General features: G+C 38.0%; 1 protein-coding gene across 3 annotated transcripts in view; it reads right to left on the minus strand.

Moving 5' to 3' along the window:
• Positions 1-10,503: 10,503 nt before the first annotated feature.
• Positions 10,504-22,537, minus strand: part of TMEM182 (transmembrane protein 182) — an 80,706-nt gene continuing 68,672 nt past the window's right edge. For all 3 annotated transcript variants that reach the window (XM_003274884.3, XM_030827673.1, XM_003274883.3), the window contains exon 5: positions 10,504-13,158. In XM_003274884.3, coding sequence (XP_003274932.1) covers positions 12,938-13,158 — 221 coding nt within the window. In that variant the 3' untranslated portion in view covers positions 10,504-12,937. The remainder of the gene's footprint in view (positions 13,159-22,537) is intronic.

Raw genomic sequence — 22,537 nt, forward strand, 5'->3', positions numbered from 1 at the left:
GAAGCTTCGAGATAGCACAGAAACCCAGACTGGAGGGCCGTGAAGCTGAGAACATTTTTGAAGTTGTTCGCAAATGCTGCATCTACCCTTGACAGGTCATTTCATTCCACTTAGCTCTTTTTATTCACTGTGGTTTATAAGCTCTTAAGCAAATGTAGAAGGAAGGAAATGCTAACATATCTGGTAGTACAGTATATCAGACTGACAATCCAACTGAATTTCCCCTGCATTGTGAGCAAGACACTTCCAAAAAGAAATTATACAAAAAGAAAAGAGAAGGAGGATTACAGAGATCATGGCTTCACATTGAATTTCAGAGAAGACCTGAGTTGATTTCTGTTTAGCTCAGTGGTACACCAGTTGGAACATGGTGCCTGGCGATGCTGCACTGTAACATGATCTGTACTATAAATAGCTGCCAAATAGCCACGTGGCGGCTGGCAGCATGCTACGTGTTGTGATGAGAGTGACCCGTTTCCAAGGGAAGCCACATAAGACAAGGGCAAGTAAAGCTGAGGTGCAGGGGAGCAGTTTTTCATTATCTTGCTGTGTTTTCCTTTTTAAATGTATTAAAGTGTATTCCTCATTTTAAAAGGGCACTAATTGAATTAGGATTTTTTTTTTTTTTTGATTGGCCAACCAACCACATTTGGAAACACATCCAAGTAACTTGTGGGATGATTTATCTTCTTTGGTGGTCTGTTTTCTCCAAAAGGTACATGATATTACTATTGCCACTCCCTCCCTCAAGTTTTCCCAGCTATGATCACACTCCTGGGCAATCTTAGACATGCAGAAGCAGTGAGATGTAAGAAGTCCCTGAGATGAGTGTGGGAATGAGGAAAAAATAATTAGTACTGAAGAAATTGTAGCCAGTGACTTCCGAATAGTAAGGTCAGAAATCTTGGATCAGAAACCCTAAAAACATGGTACAGCGATTCAAAACTAGAATAATAACAATAACAGTAGTTGATAACATTTATTGAGCACTTACTTTGTGTCAGATACTTTTGCAAACACGTTGCATGAACATTTTCACTGTCCCTGCTTCATGGATGAGGAGACTGAGGCATAGGAAGTTTAAACAATTGCTCAACACCACACTGCCAATGTTGGAAGTTGGATCCCAGCCCTGACCATCTCTCACTCTCCAGGGACCTCTCTCTAAACCACAATAGCCCCCACCGCCGCTCTAATGAACATCGATTGGGAACTTTGTTAAAAAAAAAAAAAAAGCCAGCTGCAGACTGCACACTGCACTGGGGCTTTGCCCAGTTATTTTGCTTGGAGGAAAGTGAAGAGCTCAGTGACTTGCCCGAGGGCATCCAGGTAGGCTTCAGATGCAGAAGTTTTCTCCCTACCACATACCTGGATGCCCTCATAAATGTTGTGAGTCATGGCACCATGACATACCCATGGTCCCATTTAATGGTTCAAACCCAAGCACTAAATCACAGTGAGTGGCCGGTGCAGAATTTAAAAGTGGCTGACTTTACACAATTCAGTTGTTCATTCATGCAACTAACCCAACATGTAGCCTCAAGCAATTGTTCTGTTTTCATTCAAAAGTGTTCAAAACATCTTCTCTCTGCTATTAGGAGGAAACCAGTTGGTATCATGGAGAGAACATGGAGACTCAAACACCTGGAAATCCACCTCCAGTGCTTTTTGGCTGTGTGGCCTTGGGCGAGTTACCTGTTCTTTCAGTTTCAGTTCCCTCAAATCTCCAATGGGACTGACACCACCAGACAAAGTAAGAAAAGCTACTGGCATGGAGAAGTGTTCAAACATCACAATCACCACCACTGTGAATCTTCTCTTGACTTTTATTCAGTGGCAATTTAGAGAGCACATTTTATTTTTCTCACAGGATTTCAATTGTCCACAATTATTTAACTCACAATAATTTTGGGTAGACAGTCACTATTAGTCCTCTGTTTTTAAATGTGGTCACCTGGAAAACAGCAAAGTGACTCAAAAACTCAATGGGCTTCCTAAGGCCAAAGACTCAAACACTGACCGTGTCAGTGTGTGTCTGAGCTATGCTGGCTTGGCTGTGATTCAAAGAGTGTCAATAATATTGGAAATATTTAAAGACATGAAAAATGTTAAAACGATACAATTAAGTAAAAAACTAAGTTTAGGAAACTTTGCTCTGTATTACCTGCTTCTTGTTACCTATTAGAACTATTAACACCACTTGACTCTGAGGGCAGAATTATAGGTAAAAGTTGTTTCTTCCTTTCTGTTCCTTTGTCCTTTTTGAATTGTCTAATGAATATGTATTACTTTTGTAAAGAAAAACAGCTTGGAAAATTAAAATATTTCTTTAACATCTTCTTTTTCTGTCCTGTTGTGTCTTCCAATAGGCAATAACAGACCTTAGATACTGTGTTTTTCTAAAAGCTTGATAGGTACTGAAATTTTTGCCTTTGAGGCTCATCATTTCATGATTAAAACAACATAAAATAACATGTTATAAAGCAACAATGTTACGAAAGCAATTTGGAATATATTTGTATTAGTCCCTTCTCACACTCCTATAAAGAAATACCTGAGACTGGGAAATTGATAAAGAAAAGAGGATTAATTGGCTCACAGTTCCTCAAGCTGTACAGGAAGCATAGCTAGGGAAGCCTCAGGAAAGTTCCAATCATGGCAGAAGGCGAAGGGGTGGCAGATACATCTTTTTTTTTGAGACAGAGTCTCACTCTGTCACCAGGCTGGAGTGCAGTGGTGTGATCTTGTCTCACTGCAACCTCCACCTCCCAGGTTCAAGTGATTCCCCTGCTTCAGCCTCCTGAATAGCTGGGACTACAAATGCACACCACCACGCCTGGCTAAATTTTTTTGTATTTTACTAAAGACGGGGTTTCACCATGTTGGCCAGGATGTTCTCAATCTCCTGACCTCGTGATCCGCCCACCTCAGCCTCCCAAAATGCTGGGATTACAGGTGTGAGCCACCATGCCTGGCCAGCAGGTACATCTTACATGGCCAGAGCAGAAGGAAGAGAGAGACGGGGAAGGTGCTTCACACTTTTAAACAACCAAATCTTGAGAGAACTCACTATCATGAGAACAGCAAAGAGGAAGTCTACTCCCATGATCCAAACACCTCCCACCAGACTCCTCCTCCAACACTGGGGATTACGATTCGACATGAGATTTGGGCAGGGACACAAATCCAAATCATGTCAAAATGTTGCTCTCCACAAACAATCACTGAGGACAGGTAAAAGTATTAACTATTATAAATGGGTGAAGATGCTGAAGATCAGTCAAAAACCACAGTATCTATCAGCATAAGACATAGTCATTTACTGTGACGTAGTCAACTGAGCCAGGTATAAAGGGTGGTAAAAACAACTCTTCTCCCACGTCACCTCTTAAGAATCAAATCCCCTGCTTTTATTAATAAAAAATTCAATACAAGAGTTGTTTAGAATCCAAATGGAGTCCATTTTTAAAACGCTCTTTCTGAATCTTTTATTTCGTCACCCCCTTTCATAAGCTGCATTTTCCTTTTATCTTAAAGCATTTTTCTTGCTCAAAAATGGACAACTTCAATGATGTGGAATCTATTAACAAGTACAATGTTCTAGTGCAATTTTATGATATGCCTTTTGATTGGCCTTAGACAGAAAGCTGAGTATTCCCATTAAACCAGTGGATGGCTTTTGGACAGTCACTGGGATTCTTCTAGATAGGAACAAAACTAAACTAATGTTGAGAATGTGCTATTGAGTGACATTGCTTCACTTTCTTTCTAAGGCCTAATTTGAATGGGTTTACATATCTCCTTTAAAAGTTAATGTAAGCATATCTCCTTGAGGATGCATTACGTGCTATTTTCTTTCAGTGAATGGAACTGTTTAAGGACAGAACTGGCTGGGCGTGGTGGCTCACGTCTGTAATCCTAGCACTTTGGGAGGCCGAGGTGGGCGGATCACGAGGTCAGGAGTTTGAGACCAGCCTGGCCAACATAGTGAAGCCCTGTCTCTACTAAAAATACAAAAAATTGTCCAGGCGCGGTGGCTCATGCTTGTAATCCCAGCACTTTGGGGGGCCGAGATGGGCGGATCACGAGGTCAGGAGATCAAGACCACGGTGAAACCCCGTCTCCACTAAAAAATACAAAAAAATTAGCCAGGCGTGGTGGCGGGCGCCTGTAGTCCCAGCTACTTGGAGAGGCTGAGGCAGGAGAATGACGTGAACCCGGGAGGCGGAGCTTGCAGTGAGCCGAGATTGTGCCACTGCACTCCAGCCTGGGTGACAGAGCGAGACTGTCTCAAAAAAAAAAAAAAAAAAAAAAATACAAAAAATTAGCTGGGCTTGGTGGTGGGCACCTGTAATCCCAGCTACTTGGGGGCCGAGGCAGCAGAATCGCTTGAACCCAGGAAGCAGAGGTTGCAGTCAGCCAAGATCACACCACGGCACTCCAGACCAGGTGACAGTTTGAGACTCCATCAAAAAAAAAAAAAGAAAAAGGAAGAACTCTGTAATCTAGTGTTGAAAACATGCTATTGAAATACACTTCACATTTTTTCTAAGATACTAAAAACCAAATGCCATCAGAAATACGTAAGAAATTTCCTTCTCAAATGCTTATCTAGAGAATCAAGTCAGGGGAACATTTAACTTCACTAGCAAGATGGAACCTTCCAGATGTACACTAACATCCTGACAGACTGAGATGCTGTCATTTTCTATTACTGCTCACAGTGTTAAAAGATCTACCTTTCAACTGTGTTGACTCTTGGGGATCTTATTTTTGTGCTTTGAGGATGAGCAGTGAAGACTATTGCATTTGACTTGTAAAAGGTGATCCCAACACCTGATGATGGAACTAGTACATACTAAGTGAACAATAGGGATTTTGTTTGGTTAGTTGGTTCTTCTTCTTTCTTCTTTCTTTTTTCTTTCTTCTTTCTTCTTCTTCTTCTTTCGTCAAATTGAATGTACTGAGTACTTTCTATATTCTGGGTGTTTACTTTGAGGTGAGGCAGGCACCACTGTCCCTCCACACATACGCTGGCAGGCTCCACACTCCACTTTTCTCATGGTCCTACCATCAACTTCTTTGTACAAAATAATTTTCAAAGTACATACACTTGCCCTTGTTTTCCCTGGTCTTCAGAATGCTTTATTTTGATCCCACATTCTCTTCTACCCATTTCCACGGCTCTGCTCTGCTTCAAAGACAGTCAGCTTTTAGAAGTTGCACAACAACTTTTTCCACTCTCTTACCTCCCGGTAACTCTTTAAATCAATCACATCTGGCTTCCATTCCCACCCCTATACCAAAACTTCTGTAGTCACCATCACCAACCACCTCCACGCTTCCATCTCCAAAGGTCACCTTTTGTCCTTGCCCTACTCATCCCCTCAGCACCACTGGTAAAGATAAAAACTCAGTCGCTTCTCGAAACATCATCCTTCTGGGTTTCCTCGATATCACATTTCCCATTAATTCTTCATTGTCTATTTCTGGCCTCTCTGCAGGCTTGGTCTTCCACTTATCCTCCCCTGTTTGGTTCTCCAGTGCACAGAGGATCAACCTCTCTAGCTCTCCTCCTCATGGGTCTGATATTTGCCATGGCTTTACATGTTGTGACTCCCCAGTGCGCATCTCCAGGCCCACATTGCTCCCCTGAGCTAACTGCCTAATCTGTTTTTAAAAATTTATTGACATATAATAGTTGCACATATTTTGGGGGTATACGTGATGTTTTGATGCCTGTATACAATGTGCAATTATCATATCAGGGTAATAAGGACATCCATCTCCTTAAACATTTATCTTAAGTGTTGCATTTTTTTTTTTTTTTTTTTTTGAGACAGAGTCTCGCTCTGTTGCCCAGGCTGGAGTGCAGTGGAGCGATCTCAGCTCACTGCAAGCTCTGCCTCCCGGGTTCACGCCATTCTCCTGCCTCAGCCTCCTGAGTAGCTGGAACTACAGGCACCTGCCACTATGCCCGGCTAATTTTTTGTATTTTTAGTACAGATGGGATTTCACCGTGTTAGCCAGGATGGTCTCGATCTCCTGACCACGTGATCCGCCTGCCTCAGCCTCATTTTTAAATAGGATGATCATGGGATGTTTTCCTGAGAAGGTAACTTTTGAACAAAGACCTAAAGAGATGAGAGACTGAGTAGGGGCCACTGTATTAGGCCACTCTTGCCCTGCTATAAAGAAATACCTGAGACTGTGTAATTTTTAAAGAAAAGAGATTTAATTGGCTCACAGTTCTGTAAGCTGCAAAGGAAGCATGGCACCGGCATTTGCTCAGCTTCTAGGGAGAACTCAGGGAACTTTTACTCATGGCAGAAGGCAAAGAGGGAGCAGGCATGTCACATGGCTGAGTGAGAGCAAGAGAGAGTGGGGGAGGAAGTGTCACACACTTAATCAATTACAACTCATCAGAACTCACTCAGCGTGGCAAGGATAGCACCAAGCCATGAAGGATCCACCCTCATGACCCAAACACCTCCCACAAAGCCCCACCTCCAACATTGGGGATTATAATTCAACATGAGATGTGGGGACAAATACTCAAACTATATCAACCACTGTGTGCAATTGTGCAGGTCATAGTCACCTAATTTTAAGATTTCAATTATGACAACATAATGCGGACTTACATTATGTTCAAGGGTGTTGAGTCTGGAGTCCACCTTGGCATGTCTGAGGCACAGAATGAGAGTGGGGAAAAGTAGTAAATGAGGTTGGAGAAGTAAGTGAAGGGGTCAGCTTCTACAGTGTCCTGTGGCCACTGTAGGACTTTGAGAAATCCAACTCTTTATCAGGGTTGAAATATGGACATGTCACAGGCATCTCAAACATGACACCATGAACATGAACCATGGATTCCTCTCTCCCTCAAGCCTGTTCTCCTCCTGCCTTCTCCATCCACCCATTTGCTTAAGCTAGAAACCTGAAGTCATTCTTGGTTCTTCCCTGTCCTCAACCTCTATCTAATTCACAGCAAGTCCTTTCAACTTTTCCCTCAAAATATACTATAATGACGCAAGGGCTTTGAATGATCGGGTCCTTCCTGCTTCTCCAACTTCATCACAAAGCTCCCTGCTTCAATGGCCAGCCACACAAGCTGCCTTGCCATTTCTAGAACATGTCAAGTTCTTTTCCACTTTTCAGGCCTTTTCTTCCACTTGCTCCCTTCTCCCTGAAATCCTTTTGTTTCCCTTTTTTACCCAGTTAGCCCCTTTATGTATTTTGTGTATTGGAATAGTCAGAATTCTTGCCTTAGAAAGAATTTCTCTTACTATCCAACAAGTGTGGTTTCATCTCTCATTATGTCTGTTATGCATTTTTCCCTAGAGGATTTATCACAATTGATAAAGTCAAAGTTATTTTTCTCACTTGTCTGTTCTCTATATCCCTTGCTTGAATCTCAGTTTGAAGAATAAAAAGACCATGTCTGTTTTGTTCAGTAATATGTATCTAACATCTAGTGCCATTTATGACAAGTAGCATGTATGCAATTACTGTTGGTTGAATAAACTAGTAAATATCTCAGATGAAGAAACTGAGTCAAAGTGAAGTAGAATGATTTGGCAAATTGCAAGTTTAAAATCAAGGACTTGAAATCAACTCTCCAAACACAGGCTTATCACATTCCACACAACACTCTAGGGGCCTCCCTTCAGGGGACCCAAATAAGGAGCTGACAGGGAACCAATCAGTATAATCTTCTGCAAGGGGATTAAAAGAATAAACCAACTAAGACATGTGGCTTTAGAAAGAAATCATTTTGCCCAAAAAGGTTGATAACTACTAAATAAATACTTATTGACAGCTATAGACTGCCAGTTGGTGTGCAGAACGTGTTCAAAGACACAATCATGGCCACTGACTTTTACAGGGAAAACATGACTAGTTCATTTTATATGCACCACCACATATGCTCTGGATCCAAGGAAGAGAAGGCCATGGTAGCACTTATTGTTTGCCCCAATCCTCACTCACCAGTGCAACAAGTATGCAGTAGCAGAAAGATAAAATATGCCCTCCTTTCCAACAAAACTTAACAGTTTGGGAATGCCTGAGACAGATATTTGGATATGTGTATATGCACATATAATATAATGTAAGCATTTCTTCTATGCATTCATGTATACAATATAGCATATAAAATATTTTTACATACATACACATACATTATGTGTATATATGTGTGCATGCATGTGTAATCAGACATATAGAGGCATGTGTGTATATAGTTCTATATGCATACACACAGACATATGTATATAGTTTTATCCAAATCCATATATACATATACATGCATACCACAGACATATATATACATATACATGCCTAGGTATGTGGTTATGGGTACGCACAGACAAGTTAATCCAACTTTCTACTTCACATATCTTTCAGATAGTTACATATACCCAAAAAATTTTTTGAGAAAAATTTCCCTTGAATTTTCGGGGGATGAAAACAATACATCAAATTTTCTTACAGTGCCTTTATATATGCTAGACCAAAATATGAGGCAATAAGCATTGTTCTTTACACATCACTCTTTTGTAGTCTATGTTGTTTAAATATCTGTTCATTTAGGTCGTTTTTAACATCAATACTATGTATAAGCATTAGTGAATTTTTTAACTGTGGCAGTCTCTCTTTAGAATTAATGGGAAAAATGCTAAAAAAAAAAAAGAAAAAATGAATTGTCATATAAAAGGAGAACTATCCTATATTTTCAGTGAATTATGTCACTGTAATTCCTAGACATCCAGAAGAATGAGAATATTAAAATCTTTGCTGCATGTGCACTTATTTTATCCCAGTGAGTCCTCTCCTTCCCTAAATTATCTGCAAAATATTCAGATACCATGCAGGATACCAATTACTTCAACCATGCTTATTTCATAAACCCAAGGTAAACTATCCTGTCATTTGAGTGAACTAGGAAAACCATCATCATTTGAAGAATCCAAATCGTTCTAATTTGGTTACTTATATAGACAATGTATAGATATAGAGAGTATCTATCTATACAGAGGTCAATTTAACTGTATAATTTAGATATAGATAGATAGATAGATAGATAGATAGATAGATAGGATTAAATAGAATTATTAGATATATCATATGATTCCTTACATCTAGAAGTGGATCATTTATAAAGTTCAACCGTCCAATTGCCCCTTCAATTTTTCAGTCATAGCTGAACCCTATGGGCAGGAGGGGTGATCTTTCAAAAAGCTGAGTGGGTCTCGTCGGGCATCTCCGTTGTCGTTCCAGACTTGCTGTCTCTGATACATCCCACTCTCACAGGCTAGTCCAGGTTTGTCTCACTGATCTGAAGATGGAGCCCCTAACGCTTGCTCTGGGGAGTTAGTCCAGAAAGTCTAATCTGTAACTGAATGTTTTTTTCTTTCTTTCTTTCTTTCTTTCTTTCTTTCTTTCTTTCTTTCTTTCTTTCTTTCTTTCTTTTCTTTCTTTTCTTCCTTCCTTCCTTCCTTTCTTATCTTCCCTGCTAACCATATGAAATGTCCCTTTGCTAACTTTATGCTTATTATAATACGAAAGATACTATATCCCCATCCTCCTTGGTTTTTAGCATATCTAAGGTATTGTCATCCTACATTCTTATTGGAATTTCTCCACCTTCCCTTGATCATCACTGAAGAAATGTCCCCATATATTTAACTCCTTCATACAATCAATAAAAATTTAGTTTTCTGTTTCATCTCTTGTTTATGAGTTTCCACTTCTGGTGGAGTCCCACAAAAATCAAATCTGGTTTTGATTTAGCTCATCTTATATTTTCTTCAATGTAACCCCATCACCATTGGTCTTTCTCACAATTCCACCGACCTTCAGACTTATATCCAGCCAATTTTCCTGGTATCCAATATCTGCCTAACACCTCTGACATTCTAAGTCTCTTTGTAAGTCCAACGTGGTTACTTTTAAGAAAACAGAAATCAAATTACATGTTGAACTGAATAAACCACCATCCACTGGGTGAAACAGTTAAAGTGGCACTCAGGGAAACAAAGAAAACTTTTTCTTTTCCCCAAAGAAAACTGATTTTTTTTAATTTGCTTAGCTCAAATATATTGATTTATACCATTCAATGTATCTCTTTCTACCCAAACATATAATACACATGCACGCTTACATACGCACAAATATACACAGACATGCACCCATATATATTGATGATAGACAGATAAATAGATGAATAATTACCAGCACTGACACTTCCTCCAATATATTCCTTTATAATTCCATTTAATCTTCAAATTTAATAAATATATTTATAGATTAGTAATAAAAATGACCAAATGAATACTAACAACACACTTGATATTACTTTTTTAGAAAGCCCTACCATCAACCCTCAAATTGTACACGATCATTAAACTTCTCTGTGTAGTCTCTCCAGCCAATTCCAATGTATGTGCAATCATCCACCTGAGTGAATTAAACCAGTTGAACAAATACAATATGGAGAGATGATAGCTTTCACCAAGTCCAAGAGCATAACTCACTGCCCTTTTTATTCACTCTTTCTGAAAGTGTAACTGAAAAGATATCCTTGATATCCTTGTTAAATTGAAACTTTATGATGCAAAATCAACACTTTTCAAAAAGATTCTAACACAGTTTAAAGGCTTCTAAAAATTAATAAATACAACCAATAGAGAAATAAACATAACATGGACATTTGGCAACACAGTATCTCAAATCAGATATAAGGTTGCTACAATAATGTACTATATATCTCTGCCATTTTTAAGTATATTTCACTCATTGACATAGCAATCACAGCTCACCTTCATTCCTTCAGAGGGTTGCTGGTAAATTGATCAAGAAATGCGCTTGAAATTTATTTGATTGATGCATTACAACTATAAAATACTTCCAAAGTGCAAATGTGAGTAAAAGTGTCATACACATCAGCTATTCAGCCAATGGTCACATAAAAAATATATGGTAGCCACACAAGTGTACTATAAAGTGAAGATAACCATCTGAAATTTATAAATATTCAAGCCTTTGCTGAAAGCAGCTTGTATGTGAAACTTAAATGGCACACAGTACACCAGAAAAAGGCTCCATTCCAAACTACTACAAAAAAGAATTGTATTTACAGATGACATGAACTAATCAGATACATCCAGCATCGTCTGGAAAACTTAATGGCATGCCATAACTTAATATCTCAGTCAACATGCAGAACAGACCTCATAATTATTTTTTCTAATAACCAAGCCAAAAGCAAAGAAGTAAATGAAGCAATATAAAAATGAAACAGTGAAAGACAAAGGAAAGTACCACAAAAACGTTTACGATATCATTGAAATGACTTGAGAAACCAGTTAGTCCCCTGGAGCTTTATTATTATTATTATTATTATTATTGGCAAGTCCTGTCATGAAAATGCCCTCATGATTCAGACCTTTGCAATTTTTCCAAAGCTCCTTCCCACCGGAACAAGTCTTAACGGAAAAGCACGAGATGCACAGAGAAGACCGGGATCACCCCTCCCACAGCATTGGAAGAGCCGATGAAAAGGAGCAGTTCCTCTAACCCAGAGAATCTTCTGGGTGGTGACTTTTTTTGCCTGTGGGCCATGACTCTCTATCCTCACAACAGCTGCAGAATGAAACACCGCACCTCCAACAAAGCTCACATACCCTGCTGAGCTCCCCTGCGATGGAGGCTTCCAGAATGCAAATACTACCTAGGCATCTCGGATGGATTTGATTTCAATCAACATTAGTGCCAAATGAACATCTTTGATATGCAAAATGTCTATGCTACTGAATAATACAGAATTATCTTTCCCCACAAAAACTTTCTTCTAGGAGGTTAAAGGAAATAGTCGATCTGTAAATGTTAATATACCTATTGTAAAGATGAAGAAATTGAGGGACAGTAATTAAAGGAATCAAATGATCAGAAGAACTGGAACCCATACCATCTTGGGGAAAGTTAATATTTTATGATCCTTAATAAAGCAGGGCTATTATAATCCTCATATGGAAGTATGTTGAAAGTTTATAGCTAAAGAATATTAAAATCACATTTTGTCAATAACTTTTCACATGCTGAACGATAGCAATACAATTTTTAAATGGGAATTTAAAAATATCAAATAGAATTACGGACCAAGCTGAAATGCTTGGTTTCTACATATTTTAAACAATATTACATTATACAATTAACTCACTTTAAGTTCATAAAAATTCAATCTACATTATAAATAATTTGGTATGCAGATTTGCTAGTTTTAATTGTAGTTTAAAGTTTATGTAAGCATGCACAATTAAGTGAATAAAACTAGGTAACCAAACCACTGTTGGTGAAAAAGCAAGATAAGTACATGCTCTCAGACTTGTTTGTTGTGGCCCATTTTAACTGGTGAGTACATGGCTCCCACTAATTAGAACAACTGCTGTCTATTTTTAAATTCATTTGCTCACAAGAGCCAGTGAATGTGTATGTGGATATTATCTGTGTGGGGAAGAAACAAAATAAATTCTCTGACAACCTTGCCCATTCTTAATTATTCTTCAAGGATTTTTTTTAATTAGCAGAAGTGAATGCCAAGCAGGCTTTAAGCCAAATCTATCGAGATTTTCCCCATGTCACGGTATTAAACTATTATCAGGCCTTTGTGGCCTGCGTGAACTCTAACATGTTCAATGAAAGGGAGACCTGTTTACCTGTTCCCTAAAGAACTAGATCCTTGACAGCACTTAGACAAGACGGAGGCTTGTTGGTGTCTGGAGAGATTCACTGAAAAAAATCTTAGTAAAATGATTAACTTGAATAGCAACTAAAAAGTTATATCTACTAATTTTATGCTGGGATCAATGAAACAAAATGGAAAAAAGTATTCCTTGTTTTAAAATCTCTCAAGCAAATACTTGTGGCAACAGTTGATTTAGTGATGTATCTGAATATGCCGCCCAACAACTAGAAATAGTAATCCAGCTAGCAAAGAAAAAAATATCCCAGCTGGGGCCAGGAAAAATGACCAGCCATACAGAACAGAAGGGGTGAAATCCAGGCAGTCCTTCATTTTCATGTTTCGGTAGCTTTCCATGTCAGCCACTGCCTGGACCCAGATGACATACAGCATCACCACCAATGAAAATAGGATGCCTGAGAAGGATGAAACAAAAGACTGTTAGCCTTTCTGAAGATGTTTTCTCAAGAACGCTATCTAAACCAATCATTGACCGGATGACAAGCTCCTGCAAATATATTTCTAGCAAAATCAAATACTCTATGTCAGACCTTTTATTATGTACTTTATAGATATTTCTTTTATCTTTCATTTCAAAGCACTGAGAGGAGGGCTATAGTACCCTAAGAACAGCAATCACTGACAGGTATTTACTGAGTGTTTCCTGTGTGCCAGGGACTGTAGTTAAGTGCTTGTGAACATTAGTGAAAATCTCAGCACTTGTAGAATTTATATTCTAACTTTTTTTTTTTTTACTGTACAAGTGGTTTGGGATGAGCACTATACTATGTTATTTCTTTCAATACATAGAATAAACCATTGAAATAGATATACTTATCACCTGGTTTTAGATATACACAAATGCAGACAGTGGTTTTCAAAGCTGATTTTCAGCCCAGGTCTTTCTGACTCTTGTTATACTATTATAACCCAGCTAACTAATGCTGCAATTAAATATGGTTATAAAAATGAAACCAAAGTAAGCACCAGACAAGAATGGAGATGAAAACACTGAACAAACATAAAAGAATATGCATGATTCTTCAGAATCTAAATATATATATATACATATATATATACACACACTAAAGATTGATTACAGCATAAAGAAAACATTGTCTTGAATAAATGAGGGAGGAAGATGATGAAAAAAGATTTTGTGGAATATAAAATCATGGATTAGAGATCAACAGCCATATTAAATGAAAGAAAAAAGAAAGGGAGAGAAGGAAGGAAGGAAGGAAGGAAGGGAAGAGGGAAGGAGGGAAGGAGGGAAGGAGGGACAGAGGGATGGAGGGAGGGAAAGAACAAATGCCTAACCACTAACTAGAAGGCAAAATCCCAATTTAGCAACAATTACAATGTAACTGTAATCCACTGGTTCCAAACACCGTTGGAATTAGATGAAGTATTACAGTTTTGGACCCACGACCTTTGGACCCATTCACAGAAAAGCTCTGTGAGTCCTGAAACTGGAGAATACCACTAAGCATGTCCTTTCCCATGTAACTGTTACCGTAATTGCCAGAAGGAAACGATGCCACTACGCTCAGCAGCAGGCTCCAGGGTCCGCTGGGCAGACTCACCAGTAAGCAACAGGCTCCATACACAAACCGCACACACAGCCTGATGGATTCAAATTTGTCCTAAAGCAAAATCTACTTGACAACACTTGCTATTTGTCCAAAATTTCAATCCAAACATGACATGCCAAGGATCTATTACACTCATTGAATTAATGAATTGAACTGTTAGGTATAAAATCTCCATAGTCTAATTGCTAGAATGTCTGAAAGCTAAATGCAAATCTGAGACTAGGAGCAGAGACTGAGGCATACTGGCAGAGAGTAGCTTTTAAGAGCCCAGTCATCAATTACATTTCTCACGTTGATTGTGGTCCTACAGCATTTAGGATGCCCTCTCTCTCCTGGGCCATCAATTTCATAAAGAATCTTGAAAAGTAAACACAAAAGAAGAAGGGCTCATAAATATGTTGTGGTGTGTCAGTATCGGAGCTTAAACTTCCTTGTAATCATGATACAAGCTACAGAGCAATGAAGAATCAAATAGATGCTTCGCTAATAAGAAACATCCTTCACACCATGGTCTGGAATGTAAATGCAAATATTGGCTCACAGAGTACAGCAATGTAGCCACTGAGAAACAACTAATCACAGAGAAATAGTAAAGCCATAGCCTGCAAGCAAACTCCTTACAACGCCGTACCTCAGATTTTGACAACAATATGGCAATTCTATGTGTTGTCTAGCAACTCTGTGCATTTCAATACATTTTCCAGCAAATATATACACAGTGTTCTCTGTTGATGTAAAGGTTTGGCTTAGGCATTTGCATAATATCATTTGCCTTATGCAAACACCTTGCAAAACTTTGTATTATTTGTTGATATGTTTTTTATCTTCCTTGCATCATGTGACTGTCTTGTGCTTTCAGATATTTTAATGGAAAAAGGAAATTGCCTTTGTGAAAAACCAGTAGCCTTAAATTTATCTTTTCAAAGATTGAAAAACCCATCACTGAATTTTGAGTATTAGGAAAACATATTGCAGGTAATCAGGTAGATGATTTTTAATAAGAAAGAATTAACTTATATTTAAATATTGTCATTATTTGAAGAGGAATTCCATCTTAAAAGAAGGAAGAGTAGTCATTTCTATCACTATAGTCTTTAACTTGTTCACTAATTGAAGATACTGTCCATTTAATTTGTATCAGATCAGTTTATGATTATATCTCACCCATGGGGTAAGCCAGTGTGTGTGTGTGTGTGTGTGTATGGGTGGGTGGGTGGGTGGGTGTGTATGTGTGTAGACAAAGAGAGAGAGAGAGAGACAGACAATGAGAAGGAATTTACACCAAAGGCCAATGGTTTAGTGGATATGGAAGCAAGAATTAATCATGGCAGCCTGCATGAGACATGTGATCAAGAGAGGAAACAGAAGGATACTGTATTCAGGTAGACTGATCAAATAAGTGAATGGCCAATGGGAGCCATGTATCTGACTGCCAGGAAATAGAGTTACAAATTTGAAAAGGAGGAAAGCTAAAATAAGCCCTACAGTGATTAGAATTTGATTAGAATTGGATATATCAGTGTGACTTCATGGTTTTTCATTGATAGATAATACAGAAATAAATATAGAGGCAAATGTGTGTGTGTGCATGTTTTAAAATACACATGCGTGTATATGCCTAGATATATTTCATGGCTCTGTTTCTTGAGAGCATCTGGCAACACCAACATCCAGTCGCACAGAGCATACCAAGTGTCCAGATCTTGACTCCTAAACACCATGAAACAGGGATTCTCAAAGAAATTGTTGAATCCAGGCTGGGGCATAAAATACAAGATGAACCTAGAAAATCCTGTTACCCCAGAAAGTAAAGATATGTTCAAAGAATGACAGGGGTGTTTTGGAAGCCAGCTTGATGGGGCCTCCCATAGCTTAAATTGAGACAATCTGATCACCAAATGAATAATGATAGTGGTACATCATTTCTCATTGAATAAAATAGGAACTCACAGTGATATAAACAAATGAGTGAATAAATGAATAGGGAGAAGGGAAGGTTTTCCTTACAACAGAAAACTAATTTATAAGTGTAGAGGGATGGCAGAATTAGAAATCATCATTTGACAATCACTTAAAAATAATTCAGAGAAGAAACAAAAATGAATGCTAAATCTAGTGGATAAAATGGAATGAAACAGAGTATATTTACATAAGTTCAAAATCTCTTCCAATAAAATGCTTATTAATTCTGAAGGAGAAAATAGTAACCTCATACTACAGAAACCCAGCAAATATTGCCTTATTCAAGTAATCAAAGTTAACATCACCAATGCCATGACAAATTGATATCACACATCACCTGATGGGATGCAGTGAGAATCACACAGCATCAATGCTATAATCTTAGAGCCAAAAATACAGAGCCTGAATTCAATCATTAAAGAAAAAAATCAAACTCAAATTCAAGACCTTTTTACAAAAATCACAGGCCTGTACTTTTTTCAAAAGTGTCAAGGTTATGAAGCACAAAAATGGACTTAACTCTGGTTTAATGGAGACTCAAGCAACAACTAAATACAAAGCATGATTTAGAATTTTTTTTTTTTTTTTTTTTTTTTGCTATAGAGGACATTAATGGAATAATTAGAAAAACCTGAACGGAGTCTTTAGGTAAAAGGATTTACAACATCTATATTTTGATATCTCAGGACTTTTAAAAACATAAACAATAACTGCCTTGAATAACAATGAGTTACAAACCTACGTGCCACAGTGACTTTAGCAAGAATAGAAAATACTGCAATATATAGATAGTAAATTGTTTTAAAACAAAATTACATTTAAATTTGGTCATACATTTGGAAAGCACACATTTATTTCCAATTGAATTTTATAATACCTATTTTTTGAAGTCCAGAAAATGTATAAAATATTTCACTGGAGGCAGAATCAAAACACAGCCCCAAACCCATGAAGATTTGTGACCACAGTGAAACTGCAGAAAAGTAATTGAGTCACACCAAGAACATGTTGGATCTCTTGTTACTGGCAGTATGTGAAACAATGATTGAAACTTACAATTTTGCGTGGGTTCTCCTACAAAATTAAAAACTTTGCCCTTTAAATGCCATGAATTCAATTTGGAAAGCATGTTTTCTCTTTCTGAAACAAAGGGCACGTAAAATTTAGTGACAAATGGCCATTGGGAATACAATTGCTGATGATAACACTATAGAAACAATCACAGTATGGAAACAAAACAGATTCCCCCAAGACCAAGTCAAAAACTGAGACACAAAATTGTATATCCTCACTGTTTCACAAACACAAGAATGAAAAATGGAGGCATATTCTAAAGAACTTTTCACTATACCATAAGAACCAGATTTAAAAACAAATCCATAGAAGAAAAAAATTTAGCCCGAGAAATGAAAACTTTATTCCTAAAAAAGTTAGGCAAAGTATCAAACTGCCTTATTATTGTCTAGAAGCACATATACTCTTACATGTATTTCTTTTTATAAAAAAAGAGAGTGCTTTGGATTACTTAAAAATGATAGACTTGATCTTTCACTGCTTAGATGTAACTCGACTGCCTTTAAATGGGCTTTCACAACTTGAGTCATGAGCAGTTATAGGTTACTTGGGGAAGAATCATAAATTCAAGATGATTCAATGGCCTCCTTTAGTCATGCTTCCACACAAATGCAGTGGCAACTCATTTCAGTTTTCCATGGGCATAAGAAAAGCCATAGAACTGCACAGTTAAAACACTCATTATGAAGTTAAGGTGAAAAGTAAACTAGAATCAGAAAACAAAATCGTCCTTTTTCTATGTAAAGGCTGCACACACTCTAAAGGCAGGGCGATATTTAGCAGGGCATCTACATAGAATTAGAAAGTAAACACCATAAAATGTTAAGGATGATAGCATCGGCTTTCTCATTGTGGCTATTTCCAACAGAGGATGGAAATGAGGTTTGCTGTCACTTACTTTGTCCACCAAGGTCAAACGTTGAGCCTGTGGAATAACTCAGACTGAACCCTGAGAGCAAGAGTCTCACAGGTTAGGCTGAAAACATTCCCAAACATTCTGCAACAGGGAAAATGTTTCCAGGAAGCAGTGGGGGACTAGGTTACTTTTCTAGGTGGAGCTGCCTGGAAGGCAGCAGGTCACATTTGTGCTAAGTATAGAATCAAAGAAAAAATCTGGGGCCTGGGTAAGTGTGCTAAGGATAGCAGCATTCATGAAATGGTGAATTTAGAGCAGACGTGTCCAGAAGAAAGAACAAAACAGAAATTTGATAAGCTATGAATTTACTATCATTTTTGAAGAAGAAACTTAGCAATTCATCAAGGGAGGTACTGGGAATGCCTTCTGCAGATCTGCACAGGGACACTGAATACCATGACTGACCATACCCCTACAAAAGGCTCTTGCAGAAAATACATAAAACATCTTCATATAAACATTTCTTAAATCAGCCCATACCTAATGTTTGAAGATATGATATTAAACTGCCATAGTCTGAAGGTTTTCCTAATGGGTAAAAATATTCCAGGTTTATTGTTCCTCTTTCTCATTCTTTTAGTTGACATATACTTTACATAGAGTAAAATGTACAGATTCCAAGTGTATGATTTGATGGGTTTTGGCAAATGTAAACATCAGTGTAGCCACAACCAATTAAAAATAGAATGTATGCATCACTTAAAGAGGTTCTTTATGCCTCTTCACTCTCCTACCCAAAGCATCTATCACTATAGCTCAGTTTTGTCATTAGAACGTCATTATAAATGGAATCGTAGCAGTATGCAGTCTTTTGTTTGGGAATGTTTTTACTCAACATAATGCCTGAGAATGCATTCATGTTCTTAAGATGTGTTCACAGTTCATTCCTTTTTATTGCTCAGCATTATTCCGTTGTATGAGTATACCACAATTTGTTTATCTGTTTATCCACTGATAAACATTTGGGTTGTTCTAACTATTATGAATTAAACTACTGGGAATATACTGTTTTGTGATGTTCTAACTCATACATGAAGTTTGAAATGATGGATAACATTTTCTTAGACAAATGATTTTAGAAAAATATGGTAATGAAATTTTTGTATGGAGCACCATCTTATGCCAAACTGATAAAATGGCACTGGAACTTATCGATGCTACGGCAGGCACCTGAAGTGCACCTGCTGAAGCTTCCTCCCTTTTCCCCACCCCCAAGCAGCCCTGCTAAATGCAACTGAGAACACGGTTCTTAATAAAACACTGCCTTAACTGTCTTCCTCAAACATTAATTCCTCAGCAAAACTTTTAACAATTATTCCATAGCGCTCAATTATTGTAGGAGATTGGAAAGCTGAATGGCTCATTCAGCTTTCATTGTTCAGCCACCTAGAACACAACCCATCCTTATAGCATTATTTCTGGAACTCCTTTGGAAAGAGACTTGCCTCTGCAATATTTAAGGAGCATCTCTAGGCTTTAATTTAGGGGGTCAAACATTACAACCAAGAGAAAGAGCTAGACTCTTAAGAAGCTGGCTGTGTGAGAACAGGCAGCTGATTAACCTCTTAGGATGGAATCTCAATGCTCCCTCATGCTACAAATGCCGTCGGGGTCCATTAGGATGATTTGACTTTAGCCCTGCATTCATAAAAGACTCCCAATTAGCCTTTGCATGGTATCTACAAATTATGTTATATATAGGGTCATTCATTTATGTATGAATTGTAAAAGCATAGAGAGTTAATATATTAAATATAAACACTAAAAATGCTACAGTATTTGCAAACTTGTTTTCATAAGTATTAACTTTAACAACGAGGAACCTTAGAAATCGCAGTGTCTGAGGGCCTTCTCCACTTCTGTGAAGTCCTCTATGTCTTGCTAAAGCACAAAATGTGAGGATTAGTGCAGCGTGACCAGCTATCACAGGTACATTCCAGAGTACAACATGTACTCTTAACTTTCTCCATATTACATTCTGGGAAAAGGGAAATTTGCCACTTCTGCATTTGCTAAAGAGTAATATTTGTCATAATATTGTAATGTACTTTCAAAGTAGTCTCATAAATATTATTGCATTCATCAAAATGTTTAGACAATCTTTCTGAGAAAAGCTAGAAGTTATTTTAAATGATTTAAAATTGTGTTTTTGAAAAATTAGTTTGCTCTTCTTTATGTTAGTATGCTATTGTTTTCTCATAAAATTATGCTTCAGATTACAGAACAACTAATGCAGAATCGTCCACATTTTTTATCTCCATTCTTCATTTTCTCAGACTTGTTTTCCATTTTTTCTTCAATTTTCTGACACAGCCTTAATTCTTTCTGCTGTTACAATATCATGATTACACCTTTCTGATTTCCCAACACTCACTGCTACACACACTTCATCATTCTACTTTCCAAATACATTAATTCCCTCTTCCCTTTCATTTTCTAGACTCATAGTTTGATTTAGTCAACAACATATATAAAATGCTGATTAGGTTTCTCAAACATTTATGACTTTCTTAGATTGTCATAATAATTTTTATCATTAAACATCCCACATACCCAGTGCTCTGTACTCTACTCACTAACAATTATTAACAGAGAATGATCATGGGGGGTTATCTATTTCTACAAGTAATTAGGGGTTTAATATGAAAATGAGAATTTCATCTAATGCCAAAGAAATATTTATTCACAATAATTGAGTTTCAGGAAGTAGGATGTGATTGAGGGCACACCCCTGGATTCCAACTGCCCTGGTTCAAATCCTGCCTCAAAGGTTCACACTTTACACTTTATTGAGTAACCCTGAGCAACTTTCGCACTGCTCTGTCTCAGTTTCTTCATTGGTAAAATAGAGAGGATCCAAGTGCCTACCTCAGAAAGTATTCATGAGGACCGAATAGAGGAAAAGTGCTGAGAACAGTGCCTGGAACATGACAAACAACTAGTAAGCATTGGCTAATTTTGTTATTATTATTATTATTATTAAGCTTTGGCACAAGCTCCTGCTAATGGTTAGCAAATGTTACTCTCTGAAATCTTCTAAAGCATGAGAGATTCTCATGTGACTGGGCTATTTCAGGCCAGGCCAGGAGGCAAAAGAATAAACTTGCTGTGGTGTCTTCCAGTCCTGAGATTTCAGAAGAGTAAGGGAATGATGACCTCCAACGCATCTCCCAGTGTCTTTCTGGAACTCTCCACGAGGTGGCACCAGTCACCCCACAGTCCCATGACAAAACGTTTTGCCAAGAACAGAATCCAGGCTCAAGGTCGTTCGTATTGAGGACAATTTCTTCTTTGAGTGTCCAGTCAAGCCAACCGCCTTCCCCTGCCCATCAGCCCTTTACTTCTAGGAAATAAAAATTATTTCCAGGACAGACTGTTAGCCTAGGTCAAGCACAGTAAGCTTCTCTTTCCATACACGAAAATGTAAAGAAAACAAATGGCTCAGAAAAAAAATTATAAAACTTAGTGAAAAAGCCAATACAATATTTTTTGGCCATTCACCACTAGTTCGTACTGAGCAAAGTGACTATTTGGGGGATAGGATGATTTTCAATGAAAGGAAATATTTGCAAAGAAATTAAATCCCTTAGTACTGAGTAAATAGTAGATAGTAACATGACACATATTTTGAAAAAGGAGAATAAAGCTTACGGAAATTCAGTCTGCCTTCCCACTGTGACAAAACCTAATTCCAGACCAGAGACAGTATGGGTTTTTTTTCGTTTTTTTAGAGACGGGGTCTCGCTCTGCCAGGCTGGAGTACAGTGGTTCGGTCATAGCTCATTGCAGCCTCGAACTCCTGGACTCAAGCAGTCCTCTAGCATCAGCCTCCTGAGTAGCTGGGACTGCAGACACCACCACCACACTTGGTTCAGAGAAATAATCTTGTCACTTTGCACATCTGAAAACCGTCTTTCAGGATAAAGATTAATGATGCCTCATTATAGTATGTCATATGAGTGAAAACGTTTGTTTGCCAGGCCTGTCACTTTACTTCTTAGAAGAACACCACATTTTTTTTTTTTTTTTGAGGGAATGATAGGAGTGTGGGGAAGCATTTATTCAAGTTTGAAGTTTAAGGTTGTTCAGAAAAGCTCCACAAAAGGTATTCCTGAGATGGCGATTTATCTGGGCAGGAGTTAGACCGTGACCCAGAATGTCTCCAACAAGGTTGGAGGTTGGGTGGACAACAAGGTCCATCAGGTTGGGTGGACACTTACAGGAGAGCAATGGCTCTCTCCGAAGAAA

The sequence above is a fragment of the Nomascus leucogenys genome, chromosome 14 (assembly GCF_006542625.1).
Source record: "Nomascus leucogenys isolate Asia chromosome 14, Asia_NLE_v1, whole genome shotgun sequence".
NCBI classification, from domain to species: domain Eukaryota; kingdom Metazoa; phylum Chordata; class Mammalia; order Primates; family Hylobatidae; genus Nomascus; species Nomascus leucogenys.